General features: G+C 38.7%; 1 protein-coding gene across 1 annotated transcript in view; it reads left to right on the forward strand.

Moving 5' to 3' along the window:
• The window catches only part of LOC145766698 (endosome/lysosome-associated apoptosis and autophagy regulator family member 2-like), a 48,991-nt gene that overhangs the window by 21,926 nt on the left and 8,841 nt on the right, over positions 1–18,224 (forward strand). The window contains exons 6-11 of the mRNA XM_082578408.1: positions 11,769–12,010; positions 12,548–12,725; positions 13,265–13,392; positions 15,277–15,456; positions 17,551–17,676; positions 17,798–17,897. Coding sequence (XP_082434534.1) covers positions 11,769–12,010; positions 12,548–12,725; positions 13,265–13,392; positions 15,277–15,456; positions 17,551–17,676; positions 17,798–17,897 — 954 coding nt within the window. The remainder of the gene's footprint in view (positions 1–11,768; positions 12,011–12,547; positions 12,726–13,264; positions 13,393–15,276; positions 15,457–17,550; positions 17,677–17,797; positions 17,898–18,224) is intronic.

Genomic DNA, 18,224 nt, shown 5'->3' on the forward strand with positions numbered 1-18,224 from the left:
TGAAGTCACTAACCCACAGCGTTCTCAACTATGAAGACACGTGTTTTACCTACGGATGTCAACTAACCTAGTTCTCCTTTTTAACAACGATTCAATGTCCGACAACATTGAATCGATATAAAAACGACAATATTGCCAGCCGATGTAAATTAGCACTTCGGATTAACACTTCATTAAAATAAACATCGGGAATTGCAAACAAGACTTACAGCGCTGGTGATCGCAGCTGGATATATTCAATACAACAGTAGTGACTATGATGCGCTGACCTAATTCTGCGTCACTCTTTGATACTACATATTTTCGACATTTAGTCCACGATCATTCTATTGCGAAATTAAATAATTGGCTAGAAGAAACCGGCGGCCAAACTTGGCCGACGGAGGAGGTAGCACCGGCGGTCATTCAAGCACTACTTAAGCGGCCATGGCCGCCGGCTGCTTTAAGGCTTGCAACGTATCCTAGTCATCAAAGTTCTCTTTTCTACACGATTTCAACGTTTAGCGACGTTAAAATGATAGGCCACACATTTGGTTAGCCTTTTCATTCTGTTACTACAATGTAAAAATGAACTGTTAGGCTAACTGGGTTCTTGGAACAAATTTTTGCTGGTAGGGATAACTAGTAGGGTGTTTCATTTTTTCACCATTTTTGAAATTCAAAATGCCTGGGGTCCCATCTGGTGGTATTTGGGGAAAAAATTTTACACTCCAAATTTTTTTTCAATTATGACGTCATATTGAGGTGGTCCATGAGGTTTGAAATTTTTAGGCCTCAAAATCTCGAAATTTGGCCGTATCTCCGGAACCGCTCATCATAGATCGACAAAATTAGTATCAAAATGTGCAGAAGGGTCGGTTTCCTATACCTGATGTAGCGAATATTAAGGTCTATCTGCTTCAGAAAAAAAGTTATTTCAAAAAATCTGATTTTCGGTCTATTTTCGCCTGATGAACAGAGATCAGCTGATCAAGATGAAAGTTTTTCTGTATTTTTCTACTCTTGGAAGCTGTTATTGCGTAAGAATAGTTGGTGTCAAGGTTTCAGTACTGGGCTTGTCTAGTCTTGCTATCTGGTTAAGCAAAGCCACGTCTTGCATTGCTTCGTGACTCTTCTTGGCGCCGTCCACAAAAGAAATGACATGAGAAAGATATATTTCGTTTATGTGGAACATGCATTAAAGGGTATGAATATCATGACCAAGTTTATCATTAAAATAATTGACCAGTCGAGTATTGACTCCGGACTTTTTTCCTGTGTTGAGAGCAGTCGTATCAGCCATGACTGAATATACTTGGGATAGGTGAACTCTGCAAGCCTCGTGGATGATGGTGCCAAAAATCAGTTCTGCAGTGACCGACACACTTTTGGGAAAAGATTTAACAGCAAGCACACTTTCGTGCTTCATGCCATTATCATCAACAAGTTGGCCCAAGAAAACATATCGATCTATTTTATCGACAACGCGCCCATCATAACATAACTGCATGGCAGAAGCTGAGTTGAGAAGGTTCTCACTTTTCATCAGAGATTTTTCTCTCGTTTTTTGTCGTTGGCGGTATACTTAGGTGATGCAGCATCGAAGGTGATGCAGCATTGCAGCCACTTGATCTTTTCCAAGAACCGACCTCATAAGATCTGACTGCTGGCGTACCAAAGTCATCCTACGATCAGCAAGTACACAACTTCTATCATTTATTGAAAAAGAATGTACTTTCTTGTATACTTTTCTCTAACAGCTGGTTTCAGAGGCTCGTATTCCTTATCATCTTCCCAATTCATATCACCATCAGAGTCGCTTTCGCTACTGTGTAGATATCTAACTACTTCATTTCTCTTTCGCTATTTCAAACACAGTAGTGCCGATGCTTTGGCAGATTGTATGCCGGAAGTGCTAGGTTTTTCTGTTTACTAAGCACTGGAAGACCAGCTTTGTTCCACATGCCAACTACATCTTTCAGCAGTTCATCTTTCAAATCTTTGAAATGGGGTATTTTTTTCAAAAACTTAGGATTAGCTTCGGCTACTTTCTTCCTCAAGTAAAAATAGTGACTGACTATATCTGAATTAAGGAGAAGCACATTTCTCTCGAATTTCTTGAAGTTTTGCATCGACTTACTAATACCTGACCTTAATGCAATAATGACACTTAATCTAAAGCAGGTGAGCAGCATACTTCTTCCTCAACGGTTACATTAACTTATAATAGTAATACCTTCAAATTACCATTTCATCACTTGCAAAACGAACAAGGACTATTATTACGCAATAGCAGCTTCTAAGGTGGAAAAATACAGAAAAACTTCTTATCTTGATAACCTGATCTCTGTTCATCAGGAGAAAATAGACCAAAAATCAGATTTTTTGAAGTAACTTTTTTTCTGAAGCACATAGACCTTAATATTCGCTACATCGGGTATAGGAAATCGACCCTTCTGCGCATTTTGATACTAATTTCGTCGATCTATGATGAATGGTTCAGGAGATAAGGCCAAATTTCGAGATTTTGAGGCCTAAAAATTTCAAACCTCGTGGACCACCTCAATATGACGTCATAATTGAAAAATATTTGGAGTGTAAACTTTTTACCTCAAATACCACCAGATGGGACCTCAGGCATTTTGAATTTCAAAAATGGTGAAAAAAGGAAACACCCTATAACTAGGCTACGGTACCCGATAATTTTCTTTCAATCCAAGCTGTAGGCCACACATTTGTTGATCCAAACTAATCGTTTTAACTATTCAAAAGTACTAACTTATAGATATAAACATGATTTTTTTTTTGTAACATTTTCTTTTTTTTATTTTCCCTTCACATCTTAAATTTTTCTGAAAGTGTTGCGACCGTGCCAAATTTCTTTCAACTCAATAACTTACTTCGGTCACAAGCACGTTTTAACGTTCGTGTTTTGTCGCTTCTACCTTAAAAACAACTGAACTGACATGACGAATTCAAGCACGTTTTAGCGTTCGCGTTTTGTCGCTTCTACCTTTGCTATGTTGACGTGTATTGTTTTTGATATGATGGTCAGAAATAAAAACAACTGAACTGACATGACCAATTTTAATTTAATAGTTCAAACATTTTATTTTTATTCCTTTCTGCACGTTCAGCGACGTTAAAACGATGTGAAAACAGTTAGGCTACGGTACCCGATAATTCATCATCATCATCATAATCCATCGTCGGTTTGTTCCCCACTAGTGGGGGTGGCCGATTGTTTCCGCGCAGCAATTGTTTTAATCCCTTTTCTCCATTTCACCCTGTCCCTTGCATCTTCCTCCTTCAGTCCGACTTTTTTAAATTCATCCTTCACTTGTTGTTTCCACGTTCTTCTTGGACGACCGCGTTTCCTCTTCCCATCCACCTTTAGATCTAGTGCCTTTCTAAGAAAACTTCCTTCCTCCCTCCTTATCACATGTCCATACCATCTTACTCCATTTGCCCTTGCCAGTTGGTCTATGGTCTCTCTCATCTCTAGCATATCCAACAATTCTTCAGTCCTTTTTTCCCTTCTCGTTTTCACCCCACACATTGCTCTCACCATTGACCTTTCCGTTCTTCTCAGGATTGCCAGTTCACTCTCTCTCAATATCCATGTCTCGCTACCATATAGCATTGCAGGCCGCACACAGCTCCGATATACTTTCCCTTTCATCCTTAGTGAGAATTTTCTGCCATACAACCGATAATTCCCTTTCAAAAATAAAATTTCAAAAACTTGCCGAATAGGGCACTCGCCGAATAGGGAACTCGCCGAATCGGACTAGCCGAATCGGACTAGCCGAATCGGATTAGCCGAATCGGACTCGCCGAAACGGGCCATTCCGTCATGTTGCAAACCCACCGCTCTTGATATTTTCTTTTCGTAAAAGAAATGTCCTGATGAAACCTTTTACCATGATCTTTGCTTTCACCCATACATCACTCACATAGGCGCCTAACCCGTTAGGCTGGCCCCTTTTTGGGTGATTTTGGAAATTGATTAGGCCTGGGTGTTAAATTTTTGCTTTGACCCAAAAAAATGAGATTCCCAAAATTTTTTTGGATTTGAACCATGTCTAGACCCTGCCCCGGGCCCCGGTCCGTCTCGCCAGTTGACGAAATTTAAAACAGCTGTAACTTTTACAATATTCATGTTAATAATGTCATGTAAGTACTCATTTTCATTGGTTTTTCATGGAGAACAAGAATCTAAAGGTTTTTGATACATATGGCATGATTTAGAAATCTTGTTTTTTTGTAATTATTTGAAAAATTACTGTTATTACGCTTATTAGCCTTATTTTGCATAGCAATGTCTGAAACAACTGCCTTTGTGTTTACTGTATTTATTCTCTTGATTTCAGCATAGTATTGTAAGGTTTGTCAACTTTTTAATATGGATGAGAGAAAAAGAAGAAAAATTGCAAAAGATCCGCTTGATATCGGCATGTACCAACCCATGAGTCAGTCAATGCTTCCGCTTAAGCTACATGTCCTGAGGCATTATCTGTATCTGCGAAATATTAAGTACACAAATGATGTAGGACAAACTGTGCTCTACAATGAAGTTTATGACTGCATTTGTAAAATCTACACAGCTGCATCGTAAAATCTAAAATCTACATCAGCTCATTTTTTTCTTTAGCAGTGCCCCAGAAATATTTCCATCATTCACCATCATGCACATTTGATAAAGATATTTTGCATCTGTTGACAAACTATTTTCGACTTCTTTGCTTAGCAATGGAAATTCTGCAAGCTTGAGAGGATCAAACTTCTGGCAAGGCTGCTGCCAGCTGACCAATTGGTCCAGAAAAGCTACTTGGGCCTGTTGTTGAACCATCAAGTTTTTCAAACTGCTTGCGTAGTGGCAGTTCACAATGATACAACATGCATACTACTCGTTGACACGGTCTTGCCAGCCTTTGTTCAATGCATGCCATTGAACCCCCTTTCAACCCAGTGTTGCAGCTTGTTCCGTCACAGCCTAACACACAGATATCCCCAGCATCAACCTCCAATGATTCCAAGAAGTCCAAGGTGCTATCAGCTACACATTTACCTGTTGAGAAAAGTGTCATTGTTAGAAATATCCATCCAAGAACAGAAGCAGTCTTTCATAGGCTACTTTAGTTCACTTTGTATCATGTGTACTGTAGTAGTCCAGTTTTAATCCGGTGATGTCCCCGTTACCGAGGGTGGCCGGATTCACCTCTAAGTGCCGCAATCGTCTTCACACCCTGCCTCCACATCGATCTGTCTAGCGCGTGCTCTCTTGTCAAGCCCACCTTGCTGCTTTCTTCCTCAACTTGCTTTTTCCATGTTTTCTTTGGTCTTCCTTGTTTTCTACGACCCTCCACTCGCAACTCCAGCGCTCTTCTCAAAACATCATCTTCATCCCTTCTCAAAACATGCCCATACCACCTCACTCCATTCGCTTTTGCCAACTTATCAACACTCTCATTCAACCCAAGCAAGCTCTTAAGTTCTTCGGTATTCCTTTTGTCCATCAGCTTTACACCACACATTGCTCTCACTAGTTATGCTTTATATGGCTATCCAGCTCCTTTAGTTCAACAGATAATATAAAATCATATGCATTACATACCAGTCCCACTTTCAGGGCTGCAAAATCCCAGATAAGTATCGTCAGGCTGTGAAACAACAGAGTAGTTAAAAACTAGCTTAGCACCATACCAAACATACCATATACAGCATTTTGTCTCATTTCACTTATCTGTTGTCTCCGTGCTTTTTCCCTCTGACCAAAGACTTACTTTCTCGTTACCACTGCTTGGTAACCAATGTCTTGGTTATAAGCAGTTAAAATTTTCGCTACCTGCTCTTCACCAACATTGATCTGCGCTGCAACAACAGCTGTGTTTTGCAGTGATTGTGTGAAGTATGAAGAGCTAGAAGCTGACTGGTGTTCCTGACAAGTTTCTTCTTCCCATAGTTCGGAGCTACTTGCACTGCTCTTTTCAGATCCGCTTCCTCGACAAGAGCTGCTCTCTTCGTGGCATTCCAACGTTGATAGTTCCGGTTGAAGACTGGTCAGCTGGAGTTGATTTCTGAGTTTACGCTGATATTTAGCAGTTTGTTGTTTGTCAACAGAGAAGGAATTCATCATTTTCCTGTCAGTGCACTGGTCATTGTAAAATTCTCTCTCTGGTATTGGTACATCAGTTGTACTTTTAAGAATAGAGAAAATCAAACTTAGATGATCTGTGAAGTCAAGAATTCGTTTGGGATTTTTTCTTTTGTTAACTTCCTTCCTCATTTTTTCTAGGTCTTGCATTTCGGCTATTATTCTTACTTTTTGTTGCTGGAATGGATGTAGATTTTACAAATGCAGTCATAAACTTCATTTTAGAGCACAGTTTGTCCTACATCATTTGTGTATATACTTAATATTTCGCAAATACAGATAATGCCTCAGGACATCTAGCTTAAGCGGAAGCATTCACTGACTCATGGGTTGGTACATACCAATATCAAGCGGATCTTTTGCAATTTTTCTTCTTTTTCTCTCATCCATATTAAAAATTTGACAAACCTTACAATACTATGCTGAAATCAAGAGAATAAATACAGTAAACACAAAGGCAGTTGTTTCAGACATTGCTATGCAAAATGAGGCTAATAAGCGTAATAACAGTAATTTTTCAAATAATTACAAAAAAACAAGATTTCTAAATCATGCCATATGTATCAAAAACCTTTAGATTCTTGTTCTCCATAAAAAACCAATGAAAATGAGTACTTACATGACATTATTAACATGAATATTGTAAAAGTTACAGCTGTTTTAAATTTCGTCAACTGGCGAGACGGACCGGGGCCCGGGGCAGGGTCTAGACATGGTTCAAATCCAAAAAAATTTTGGGAATCTCATTTTTTTGGGTCAAAGCAAAAATTTAACACCCAGGCCTAATCAATTTCCAAAATTACCCAAAAAGGGGCCAGCCTACTAACCCGTGGGGGCCTGGCCCCCACGCATATTTCTGTGTGGGAGCAACTTTTTATGCTGCATTGATACATAAAACAATAGATGAACTAGCGATCGGCAGCAGAAAAACATTTTTAAATGCAAACCGCAACAGCTTCGCGATAAATAATCACTAGAACGAGTAGCGATGCTACAATCCCACCCCAGACAAAAAAATCTGTCATTTCTGCATTGAATTAACGTCTGCAGACGTTGAATCAATGTAAAAATGACTGATTTTGCTGCTTGAGACATAGCAAAAATCTACTATTTTGCGTCGATTCAATGTCATCAGATGTTGAATGCACCCAAAAACAACATAATTTGCTACGTAGACGGAGCGTGCGATTAGCTTTATGAGCTTGCAAACAAACTTGATGTCGCTTTCGAAAGTCGAAACCTCTGCACTGCAGTGAATTGCGGTGCCCAGTGAATCGCTCGCTGTGAAAATGAACTTGAAGTCTCGGCCCGAGGTAACCACTAACCAACGTAACAAGGGCTGGTACAAACCGCATTGCGCACACGCCGCATAATCAACGCAGTAACGGACTCGCGCAAACTGCATGGCGCACACACGACCGTTGCCATGGAAACCCGACCAAAGGCGGGGAATATGCGCGTCTTTTGTTTCATCTGCAACACGGGCGTATTATAGCCAATTGAAACTTGAAAACTGGTCAGCCATAAGTGCGATATTGTAGTGAAAAGGGAGCAATGTCAAGTCGAAAACTTAATCAAAGGACTCTCCGTAACTATTTTTCAAGGGCTGTTTACGGTGTCAGCAACTTTTAAATTTATTCAAGTTGACGTGCTGTTGAATTGATGTAAACATGAATGGTTTTGCTTTCAACAGGTATATTTTCAAGCGTATAATCAAGTTAGTATTTTCATTCCATTTACAGTATACCTTTTAGTAAACCTTTTCGTCTCTTGTTTCATGCTAATAAATCTAGTTCGTTGCTAAACTTTATGTTGTGCTTAGCTTAAAGAGTCGCAGTCCATCAACCGCTGGCCAACGCAGACGCATAGCATGTGTTTTGGTCGAGTTTTGTTTATTATAATTAACGGTAGGTCGAACGTAGCGATAACTCCGAGTGTGGCAATAAAAGCGATCCTAGTGTGACGACATAATTACGTCATCCACCTGCGTGACATTTCGCTGAATTTACGTTGCTGCTTATGAAACACGCTTTCTCCCCCACGGCCAAAAAAATAGTTAGGCGCCTATGATCACTCATACAAGGATTAAAGCAATCAAGACGGGAGTGCAGGAAATGCATTTTCATGGACATGCAACACACCATTTTTCATATTTCTTCATTATAATGTTTCCAAAAGTAGATAGTAGAGATGTACCGATATATCGGTATCGGTGATATCGGCGATTTTTTGAGTATCGGTATCGGCAAGATTTGGCCGATACTGTGGCCGATACTAAACACGTAAAAAAAGGCGATTGCTGCGGATTTTCTACAGAAGCAAAGATATAATTTTTTTAAAGTAGTAATTTTTTAAAGTTTTAAAGTACGATTGATTCCTGAGAAGAACGGAAAGGTCAATGGTGAGAGCAATGTGTGGGGTGAAAACGAGAAGGGAAAAAAGGACCGAAGAATTGTTGGATATGCTAGAGATGAGAGAGACCATAGACCAACTGGCAAGGGCAAATAGAGTAAGATGGTATGAACATGTGATAAGGAGGGAGGAAGGAAGTTTTCTTAGAAAGGCAGTAGATGTAAAGGTGGATGGGAAGAGGAAACGCGGTCGTCCAAGAAGAATGTGGAAACAACAAGTGAAGGATGAATTTAAAAAAGTCGGACTGAAGGAGGAAGATGCAAGGGACAGGGTGAAATGGAGAAAAGGGATTAAGACAATTGCTGCGCGGAAACAATCGGCCACCCCCACTAGTGGGGAACAAACCGACGATGGATTATGATGATGATGAGTAACTAACGTCACATTGATGTATAAAAATAACAACCTGTTCAAATTTTTGATAGGTCACACTCCCATGACTTCTTGCGCGCACGTTTTAACGTTGGTTGCTTGCGTTGTTCGATTCTTAAGTTGTGTAAGGAGACTCAATTTCTCCAATATTTATCATTTGTGTTTCTTTTTTACTCTCAGCAGAGTAGGCCTATAAAACTTGTAAAAGTTTTTCATCCATGCAACGTCATGAATTAAATTATATATCAAATCGGCATAATGACGTGACATCATCTAAACGTAACAGAAATAGAAAGAGCAAGTATCACTACAAAAAAAACACAAAAATGTGACGCAAATTGGCAACATCAAAAGACATAGATGTTTTCTTTGACTTGTCAGCAGCAAGTGGTGATAACTGTGGTCTGTGGGTCTGGGAATTCGTTGCGCAATGCGCAGCCTACTTACTCTGACATTGTTTAAGCTTGATGAGTTTATTACAACGAAAGGTGGAAATTAAATCACAAACTGATAGAACCAGCTTATTAAATACAACCAAGTTACATGGTTTTTTTAAACGTTTAGCAACGTAAAAACGATGCAAAATTATACATTTTTGGTACCTGGGTAGTTTTGGCCTGGCTAAAGCTTCTCAACCAAACGACAAGCGCCCTTAGGGGTAGGAACATTAACATACTGATATCCAATTGAACGAACCCGAACCACGAACCACCAGATGTTAGGTTGTCCGTCCAATTGTGACCATTTCAGCATTCAGCCAGAGAGTTGATTATTATTACTTTAAACTGTTTTTGGTAATTACACAACAAACAAGAGCAATAGCAGTGGTGGGAAGTTGCATTTTTCCTTTGTTCCGAGAGACGCAACCTTGATGACGTCATGAACAGCGTAGCTTCTGATTGGTTGATGGTTCGTGGTTCAATGGGATATCAGTATGTTAAAGTGCCCACCGCCCTTAGGTTGCACTTTATATGTCGAATAGTTTTTGTACGACTACACAAATGACTTGGTTTACATTTTACATCTTATTATCAATTGTGATAGCCTATTTGGAGAGTTTGCGCAAACCTTTCATTAATTTTTCAGAAACCCCAATTATGATGTAATGTTTCTTCCCTTATACCCCAGTCCTCAATCACGGTGGCCTTTCATTACTAAAACCTACTATTATGACACAACATTGAGTTGGGATTGGATTCTTGAATCTTCAAGTGCCAAGGATTTCCAAATCCGTCCATTGTCACTCATAATGACGAAATATTGCCCCTTTGGCACCTAATGTTGCCCATTTGAAGTTCCCCTTGCTGCTCTATAAATTTCTAAAGTTGGTTGGTTTTGTGGCGTATTTTGGAATTTATTTATTGTAAGCGCCAAACTTAAACAGTAGAACATAACTAATTTTGAATTTTGGGGATTTTTTGGTTTTAGACTAATTTGTCACTGTGTCAGTCGCGGTGGTGCCACGGCTTGTGTTTTAGCACAAGATCTTGTGGTTTTACTTTTGATCTTGTGCTCTTGTGCTTTAAGTTTTACCTTATTTGCATGAAACTATTAAATTATAATTATTAGCATTTGATATAATTACTTGCAAATACCAAAATTGCTTCTTTTTGTAACACTAAAGTATCGGCCAAAATATTGGTATCGGTACATCTCTAGTAGATAGTTATTGCTTTGTTTGTTATTGCATTAGGTAGCTTATGTTGAATTCGTCTTCAGAGACTTTTTATGTCTTGAGACACTTCTGCAGCTTTTTTATTCTATGGTTTGAGCAGCGGCAACTCACTGCTGAGTGCTATGTGAAACAGGTGCTTTAGAACATGATATGGAATAATATGTATTGTCATGTCGGTTTTTGTATTTCTAAACCTTAAGCTGTCAATCATATAGAAGTAACGGTCTTCTATATGGTTTCAGAACTTGGTCACTAACTTCCATGTCAAAATACATTTCATAAGTATAATATCTTTGCTTCTAACTTTGTTTCACTGCATATTTCACTTGTGTTATTCTGATCTGTAGACCACAGACATAGCAAAAAGTTTCAGAAACAATCTGCAGAAAGTTTGCATTTTCGTGATGATACATTCTGCAACTTTCCTGTAATTCAGGCTGGAGCTTTTTTACACAACACAGTACAAAATAATAAATGGTTGGAAGATTTTGAGTTTATTTTCTAATTAGATTGATGGCAGATAAAAACAATTTGAAATTTCTGTACTGGCTCTGTTTTGAAACTTTAACAAAACGAAGATCATTGTTACGCTGCAAGCTACAATATTGCGAAGGTTAAATGTAGCCACTATGACGTCACACTTTGTCGACCTTATAAGGAATTAAGAATAAGAGCTTGAGAAACAGGGTGCTGAAAGTGAAAAAAAATAACTTAAATAAAAAAAATTGGACTATAGTTGTGGAAAAAATTGCTAGAAGCATGCTTTACTCAGCAATATCTTAAAAAAAATACCAAAAACTTGGTACAACTAATATTTTGTTACATGGTGTTATAAGAAGTGATGTTTTTATATTGAACACTTTATAGATTTTGTTAAAGGTGAGTTCCAAAATTGATCTAAGCATTGGGGGGTGAGAAGATAAAGTTCTCATTATACTAAGCCTTCTGAACCAGCGAGAGTAGGGTGGCCACTGGCCAGTTGCTTTCTTTCGGCCGCCTTTTCTTCAGCAACTACGCCCACCTAATTTATTACACCCTAGGACTAGGTAGAGGTGAGCGGTGTTTTTCAACTACCAGCTGAACCTGAGAGTCGAACCAGGATTGCATGATTGGAAAGCGAGCGCCTTATCCGCTGCACCATTTATTACGATTGATAAATTAATATTCTTTCAGGTGTTTCTTATACCACGGAGTGCCACAAATGTCGGGCTGGTTACTTTTCATCGTCAGCTGGGGCTCACTGGTGCAATTTGTGCGACATCGATACCCACAGCAAGAGTGGGGCGTTCATGTGTACACCCTGTGATACCGCAACCGAATTCTCCCCCAAAGCGTCCGACGAATGCTTCAAGAAGCCAGCCTGCCAGGAGAAAGATTACTTTGCAACACACACCCCGTGCGATGGGAATAAAACGGTATGAAGAATACAATCTGCTGATAAAGCAACTCGAGACTTTGTGGTGTCAAATACCGTTGTTATGTGGTTGCTTCCTGCTCGTTCGCATGTCGAAAGTATTTAAAACTGGATTCAACTGATCGTAGTTTCAGTGAAGAATTTCTTTCGCGTCAGCAATTTTCGTATCACGGTTCTAAAACCGATCGCTATTATTCACCCGGTTGAATAACGTAAAATGACATAATATTTTGCTCTGGCATATTTTTAAACTGCTCAGCTCGATATATTTCTAACTTACGATGTATCTTGTTAACAGCACTTTCCGCATACGACTCTAACCGATTTAATTATTTTTAATCAAAGAAAAATTACAGTAATTTGTCATCCGACAAATGTAACACATTTTTTCACTGGAAATTATTTTTCACTGTGACACCAACACCAGATACTTTTTTTCTTTAAGTACAATATCTACTCTCTTTTCACGGTTTGACTTGAAATGATCTTTATATTATTATGCAGGGCATGTTTGTTTTTAACTGTGCTTTACTTCCAGACCAGTGTCACCTATGAGTGGATAGAGCCGAAAATTTGTCTGGAGAACCTAAAAGGTTCTGTAGCTCTGCCGCCGTCCGGCCAGAAGAAGCCTTGCGCCCCCTGTAACCCCGGCTTCCATCCAACCACAAAGAGCTGTAAGCCATGCCCGGCTAACTATTACTCTAATGGCATCGAAGGTATGCTGGTTTGTATGTTTAAAATAATGTTAATTGCATTTAACTTCATCAAACTCTAACCGCCTTGCGACAAAATATCCTCAATATAGATCTGCCTTTTATAGACAGACAGAATGTTAAGAAGACTCCACATCAGGGTTGGCGTTCAACGATTTGTACCAAAGGGTCATGCAGAGCTGATTCTTGACAAGTTTAAATTGTACCTCAAAAGCAATCATTACTGTCCCATGCGTTTACGTAATCTTAAGGGGAAGGGTCACCTGGTTGAAGTAAAACGCTTTGGCTACACTTTCAAATAAAAATTTTAAGCAAAGAATTGAACCTCCTTCTAGTTATCAAACCAGTCTCCCTTTGCGCCTGCAGACGTTGAATCAACGTAAAAAAGACTGATTTGCAACGTAGGCTGTTTGGGTTGGGTGTTTTTATCATTACAACTACCAGGAAGTACTTTGCATGGCGAGGAAACTACTTCTTCAGATTATGAAGCTTAGATTTGGTGTTGCCAGTTTGACCGTGTCTTTACCGTCTCTGCTTTGTAGGTTGCAAAAAGTGTCCCGCTAGTACTTCTCCTCATTACGGATTATTCTACCTTTGGTGGAACGATCTTCCACCAACCATGAAGACATCATGCATCAGTTTATCACGAAATGACTGTGACCAAAAGAAGGTTTGTCATTTTTAATAATTCTTCTTACTTCCATGGCCACCTAAAGATACGGCCTGATTTGTCACATTTTGCAGAAATTTCCAGGTTTTTCTAACTTTCGGCGAACGTTTGAATAAATTTTTCTAAAAATTAGATTTTTACGCTTTCTTTATTCTTTTCCCCAGATGACACAACAGGTTTTAACATCCTCACATGTTGAAAAACAAAGAAAATTTGATTTTGTAGATTTCAGTCAGACTGTTAATTTTCAATAACAGCCTGATTTTGCGTTTTTCAACTTACTTTTTCTCATTTGCTACTTCTTCCCCAAGGCAACAAAAAAGTTTTTTGTCGTGAGGAAACCGCAAAAAGTAAAAACATCTCAAAAAATGTCAGTCAAGCACTAGCAGTATAATTAGCTGTAATCAAAATCTGCAAAATGTGACAAATCAGGCCGCATCTCCAGGTGGCCATGCTACTTCACATTCACAAAAGAAAAACTTCACATCTACATCTCGTCATAACACATAAGTCCTCCCTGTATTTTGTTTTCTTTAAAGCTTCTTTTTAACAATTTTTTTATAGTTTAATCCGTTTCGTGGTTCCGTCGCATCAGTAGTGCTAAACATTATGTGTGAGAAAGTGGTATATCTCGTTAGCATCCGAGACAAGACTACAGACTAAAAACATGCCATGTTTTGTGCCAAATGGTGTTGTTCTTGAAACAGTCTCAACACCGAATGTAGAACGTGCTTTTTTGAGTCACATCTTCAGTACGGAAGCTTTTGCGATCGTTTCTAGCACTAGTTGTAACGTTCATCTGGTGAAAGTGAAAGTAAAAGTAACAACAAACAGGTTGATTTATTGCTTCATTGACGTTTCGCGCACCATGACAATGCGCATCCTCAGAGCGAATAACATGTAAAATAAAATTTACAAAGTTATATACTGCAGTGCGGTTGAAGTTGAAAATATTTATTTACTACATTACTATTTATTTGCTTTACTGTTATTATTTTATCACTACCAAAAGACCCAACCCCTTTTCACAATAAATGTGGTGTTCTTTATGAAATTCCGTGCAATGACTGTGACGCAGTTTATATTGGCCAAACTGAACGCAGCATAAATTCCCTGGTCAAAGAACATCGCAGAGCTGTCAAAAATATGGAAGATGAGTCAGCTCTTTGTTCACACATGCTAAAAGAAGATCACAGAATTAACTGCTCAGAAACAAAAAAAAATTGAAAAATGAAACAAACTATTATTAACAAAACGTACCACGGCAGAACGTTACTTCATCAACATAACGTCAAACAATGCAATGTACTCAACCGGAACAATGGAAATCTATTATCGAAAGCTTATCAATCGTTATTGTCTTGACAGGCATGCTTCATGCCTATTTGAACACAGTTAGAAACGTTAGTATAATTTAATTTCGTCTCGAATTTATGTTTAATGTTGGAAGTTTTTACGTGATTTAACGTGGAAAGTAACCGCTCACACATCTTTGCCCAACCTTTAAAATAATGTGTGTATCATTTTTTCTTGTCTTCAACCACACTGCAGTATATAACTTTGTAAATCTTATTTTGCATGTTATTCGCTCTGAGTATGCGCATTGTCATGGTACGCGAAACGTCAGTGAAGCAATAAACCAACCCGTTTGTTGTTCCTTCTACTTTCACTTTCATCATATGAACGTTGCAACTAGTGCTAGAAACGATATGTTCTGATGAACACCGAAACTTTTCATTATTCAGCTTTTGCGATGGGAATTCACACGGTGTGGACTGGCATGTCTTCGAGCTGCTTAGTGCGAAAACAACCTTTACTTAAAAGAGGTCTTGAAACACCTTCATCAAACTATCCTTTGAATCATTCGCTATTTTCTTTTTGAAGGGTTGGATAGCCGTTGGTGATGAAGTGCGAACTATCAGCACCGACTCTGGGGAGGCTTATCTCATTCTGGTGATGCGTGCCGGAGGGTACATGGAAGAGGTTGAGGAAGGAGTGTATGGTAAAGTGACTTTCGTCTTCGAACTGGAATGCGAAGCTGATTGTCAGTTCTACTTCATGAAAGTATGTTTCAAGTTTTCAATTTTTTAAATAAACGAAAACGTTTATTTTGTGATTTCAAGCCTGCTTCCGTAAATTTATACCATGAAATCAATCATTGCATGTTTTGGTATTCTTTTGACCATACAACCTTGGCTCACGCATCAAGATACACCAGCGGTTTTTAAACTTTTTTCGGTGCGATGCACTTGGAAGAATCTGCTTAACTCTCGGCACACTTATGGCAATTGATGGCATAGATGTAGTACAAGTACACTGGCAAAGTTATGTTATAAGCTGTATGTAGACACACAGACACCAAAAATATATAATTATATCTTCAGAGCGTTTCAAAGTTTCAAATATTTAACTATTAAAATTTACTCTTATTCACTTAACAAAATTAACTTCACTCTAAAATTCATCAAACTTTACCCGACTTTTAAGCGCTAGCCTACTGTCGCGCAATTTCATTGCGTGAGAGAAATCCATATTGTTACATCACAATCACCTTGCCTCGTCACTTGTGCGATTATCGTAATAGAAACCTTGGTAGCCTATTTACGGCCGTCAGTTTTTCAAGGATTTCTTTTTTTCGCTCATTTTGAATTTTGAAGTCGCCTGCAAGATTTTTGCTCTCCAGGTCCATATCGTTTCGTTTGCATTTTTTTCTTTTAAAGTGTTTTTTTTATCTCTTTGTTCTTACTACTATTTCTTTTTTTGCGATCTTACGGTCTTACAACGGTACCGCTTTTATTGCGTTCTAACTAATGAGCTGTTTTATCAGCATCGAGAACTCACGGGTACAAATAATTGACACGGCGAGACGAGCACAATAAACACAGCTAGGTTAAAAGACTTCAAAGAACCGACCTGCAACACCCGCGGTGGCGGGGAGCGGCGTGGTTTTGGAGTGGCGATGATTCCGGGGAGGAGGTCCACTAGCTTGGGTTGCAGGGGCCAGGTTGGGGTGTTGAGGTACCTGTAGAAGGAGAGTGTGGATCGAAAAATCTGTAGGACGCGTCGGAAGAATTAGAAAATCGGACCGGGCAAGGGAGACAGGCTTAACTTTCCGCAATGCAATAGGTATTGCCGCCCTCGGGCTAATTACAAGTATTCATTTGGCCCTCGGAGCAATTTGAGTTTGAGACCCTTGCTGTAGAGTAGAACCATAAAAAAACGTTCATTTTTTCTTAGAAAGTAGTAAGTTTTTTGGGCAAACTTGCTAAAGCAAAAGGTATGAAAATGTACGCTCTAATCACATATTGAAAAAGTTAGTCGAATATTCAATTCAGACTTGCTGTGAATTGTTTTTATTATACGTTTTGTAGTTATTATTTTTTCTACATGCGGCGCTGATTCTTCAAATGACGTGAAGCCTCACCAACCTTTTTACTTTAGTATCGATAATACAAGTATCTTTTATTTAATGAAGTGTTTTAAATAGAATTACACAATGGCCTTGGTTCAGCTCAGTGGTTCTCAACCGGGGTGCCATTTACGTTTCGCAAGGGTGCAGCAAGTTATTAGAGTAGCGTTATCTAATATGCGCCCAGACATTGAAAGGATTTGCGCTAAAACTCAGCGCAAATTTCGCACTGACTTTGTTTGAAACGAACTTCATTAAATGGTACATGGTATGATTCGAACTGTAGTTAGTATTGTTTTTGCAAAAACTCTTTTGAAAATTATTTTTATTTAATGCAGAAACTTTTTGGTTTGACTGTGGGTGCCGCCAAATTATTTGGTTGTTTGCAGGGTGCCGTTAGCCGAAAAAGGTTGAGAGCCACTGGTTTAGCAAAATGTGTCAAAATATCTTTAGTGAAACCCTTCCAATTTATTGAAGTTTGTTTTTTCATCTCCATTTCTAATTGATATATTTTGCTTTGTTTTACTGACGTAGATTCGGTTTGAAAATTTTATCCATACTTGCTGCCGAACTCGAAATGACCTTACTTTTAAAATGAAATTATTTCTCTTCATATTGCATTCAAAGAATAAAGAATTCATTTTTATTAAATTGTATTGTTATGTTTAGTGTTTTTATGCTGACCTGATTACAAAGCATGTTCTCAATTCAAGGTTAAATCGTTTGCTTTCTTTCACCTGTTTGTTTAGGATCTTCATGACAAAGGTACATCGGTGATTGACAGCTGGAGGGGCACCCAGATCAGACAAACTTTCTTCCATGACGTTTCAACCAACGACACTTCGATGTCTTTTACCTGGGCTTTCCAGAAAAGCGTGTGTAGTCTTATGTTATAGAAGTAATATATTATAGCGGTGTAAAAGAGTGGTGTACTGTGTGGTTTGTTAAAACTTTACTCTGATATTTTAGTTTTTAAAAATATAATTGATTCCTCAGGTGACGTCAGACGTTGCTAGAATATTCCTCGTCAACGTCACCAACGTAATTGCGTCATCAGCGGACTCCTGCGTCGCGTGCGCCGGTGGGAAGGTCTCCGGTGAGTTATTGAGATGGCCTGTTGATTCTTGAATTTAAAACTCCTTGCAAATAAGTCAGAAGCCTTGGCCCCTGTCTAGGCAGATATATTGTGCGTATGCTTTTAAGAATAAATATAAGTTTTCTTTTTTTATAATTGTGTTTTAAGTCCATAGCACTATTGCCAAGCGTGCTTTGCTTGTTTTCGATATGTATATTTTTAGATTCATTTGAATTAGTTTTTGTAGAAAGTTGCGAATCAAAATTTGTGGACACCCAGTCAATTTTGTTTTACTTGAACTCGACACACTATTGGATGGGGTATTCATTGCGATTATGATTTAAAACA

This window comes from Aplidium turbinatum, chromosome 3 (assembly GCF_918807975.1).
Source record: "Aplidium turbinatum chromosome 3, kaAplTurb1.1, whole genome shotgun sequence".
In the NCBI taxonomy this organism is placed as follows: Eukaryota; Metazoa; Chordata; class Ascidiacea; order Aplousobranchia; family Polyclinidae; genus Aplidium; species Aplidium turbinatum.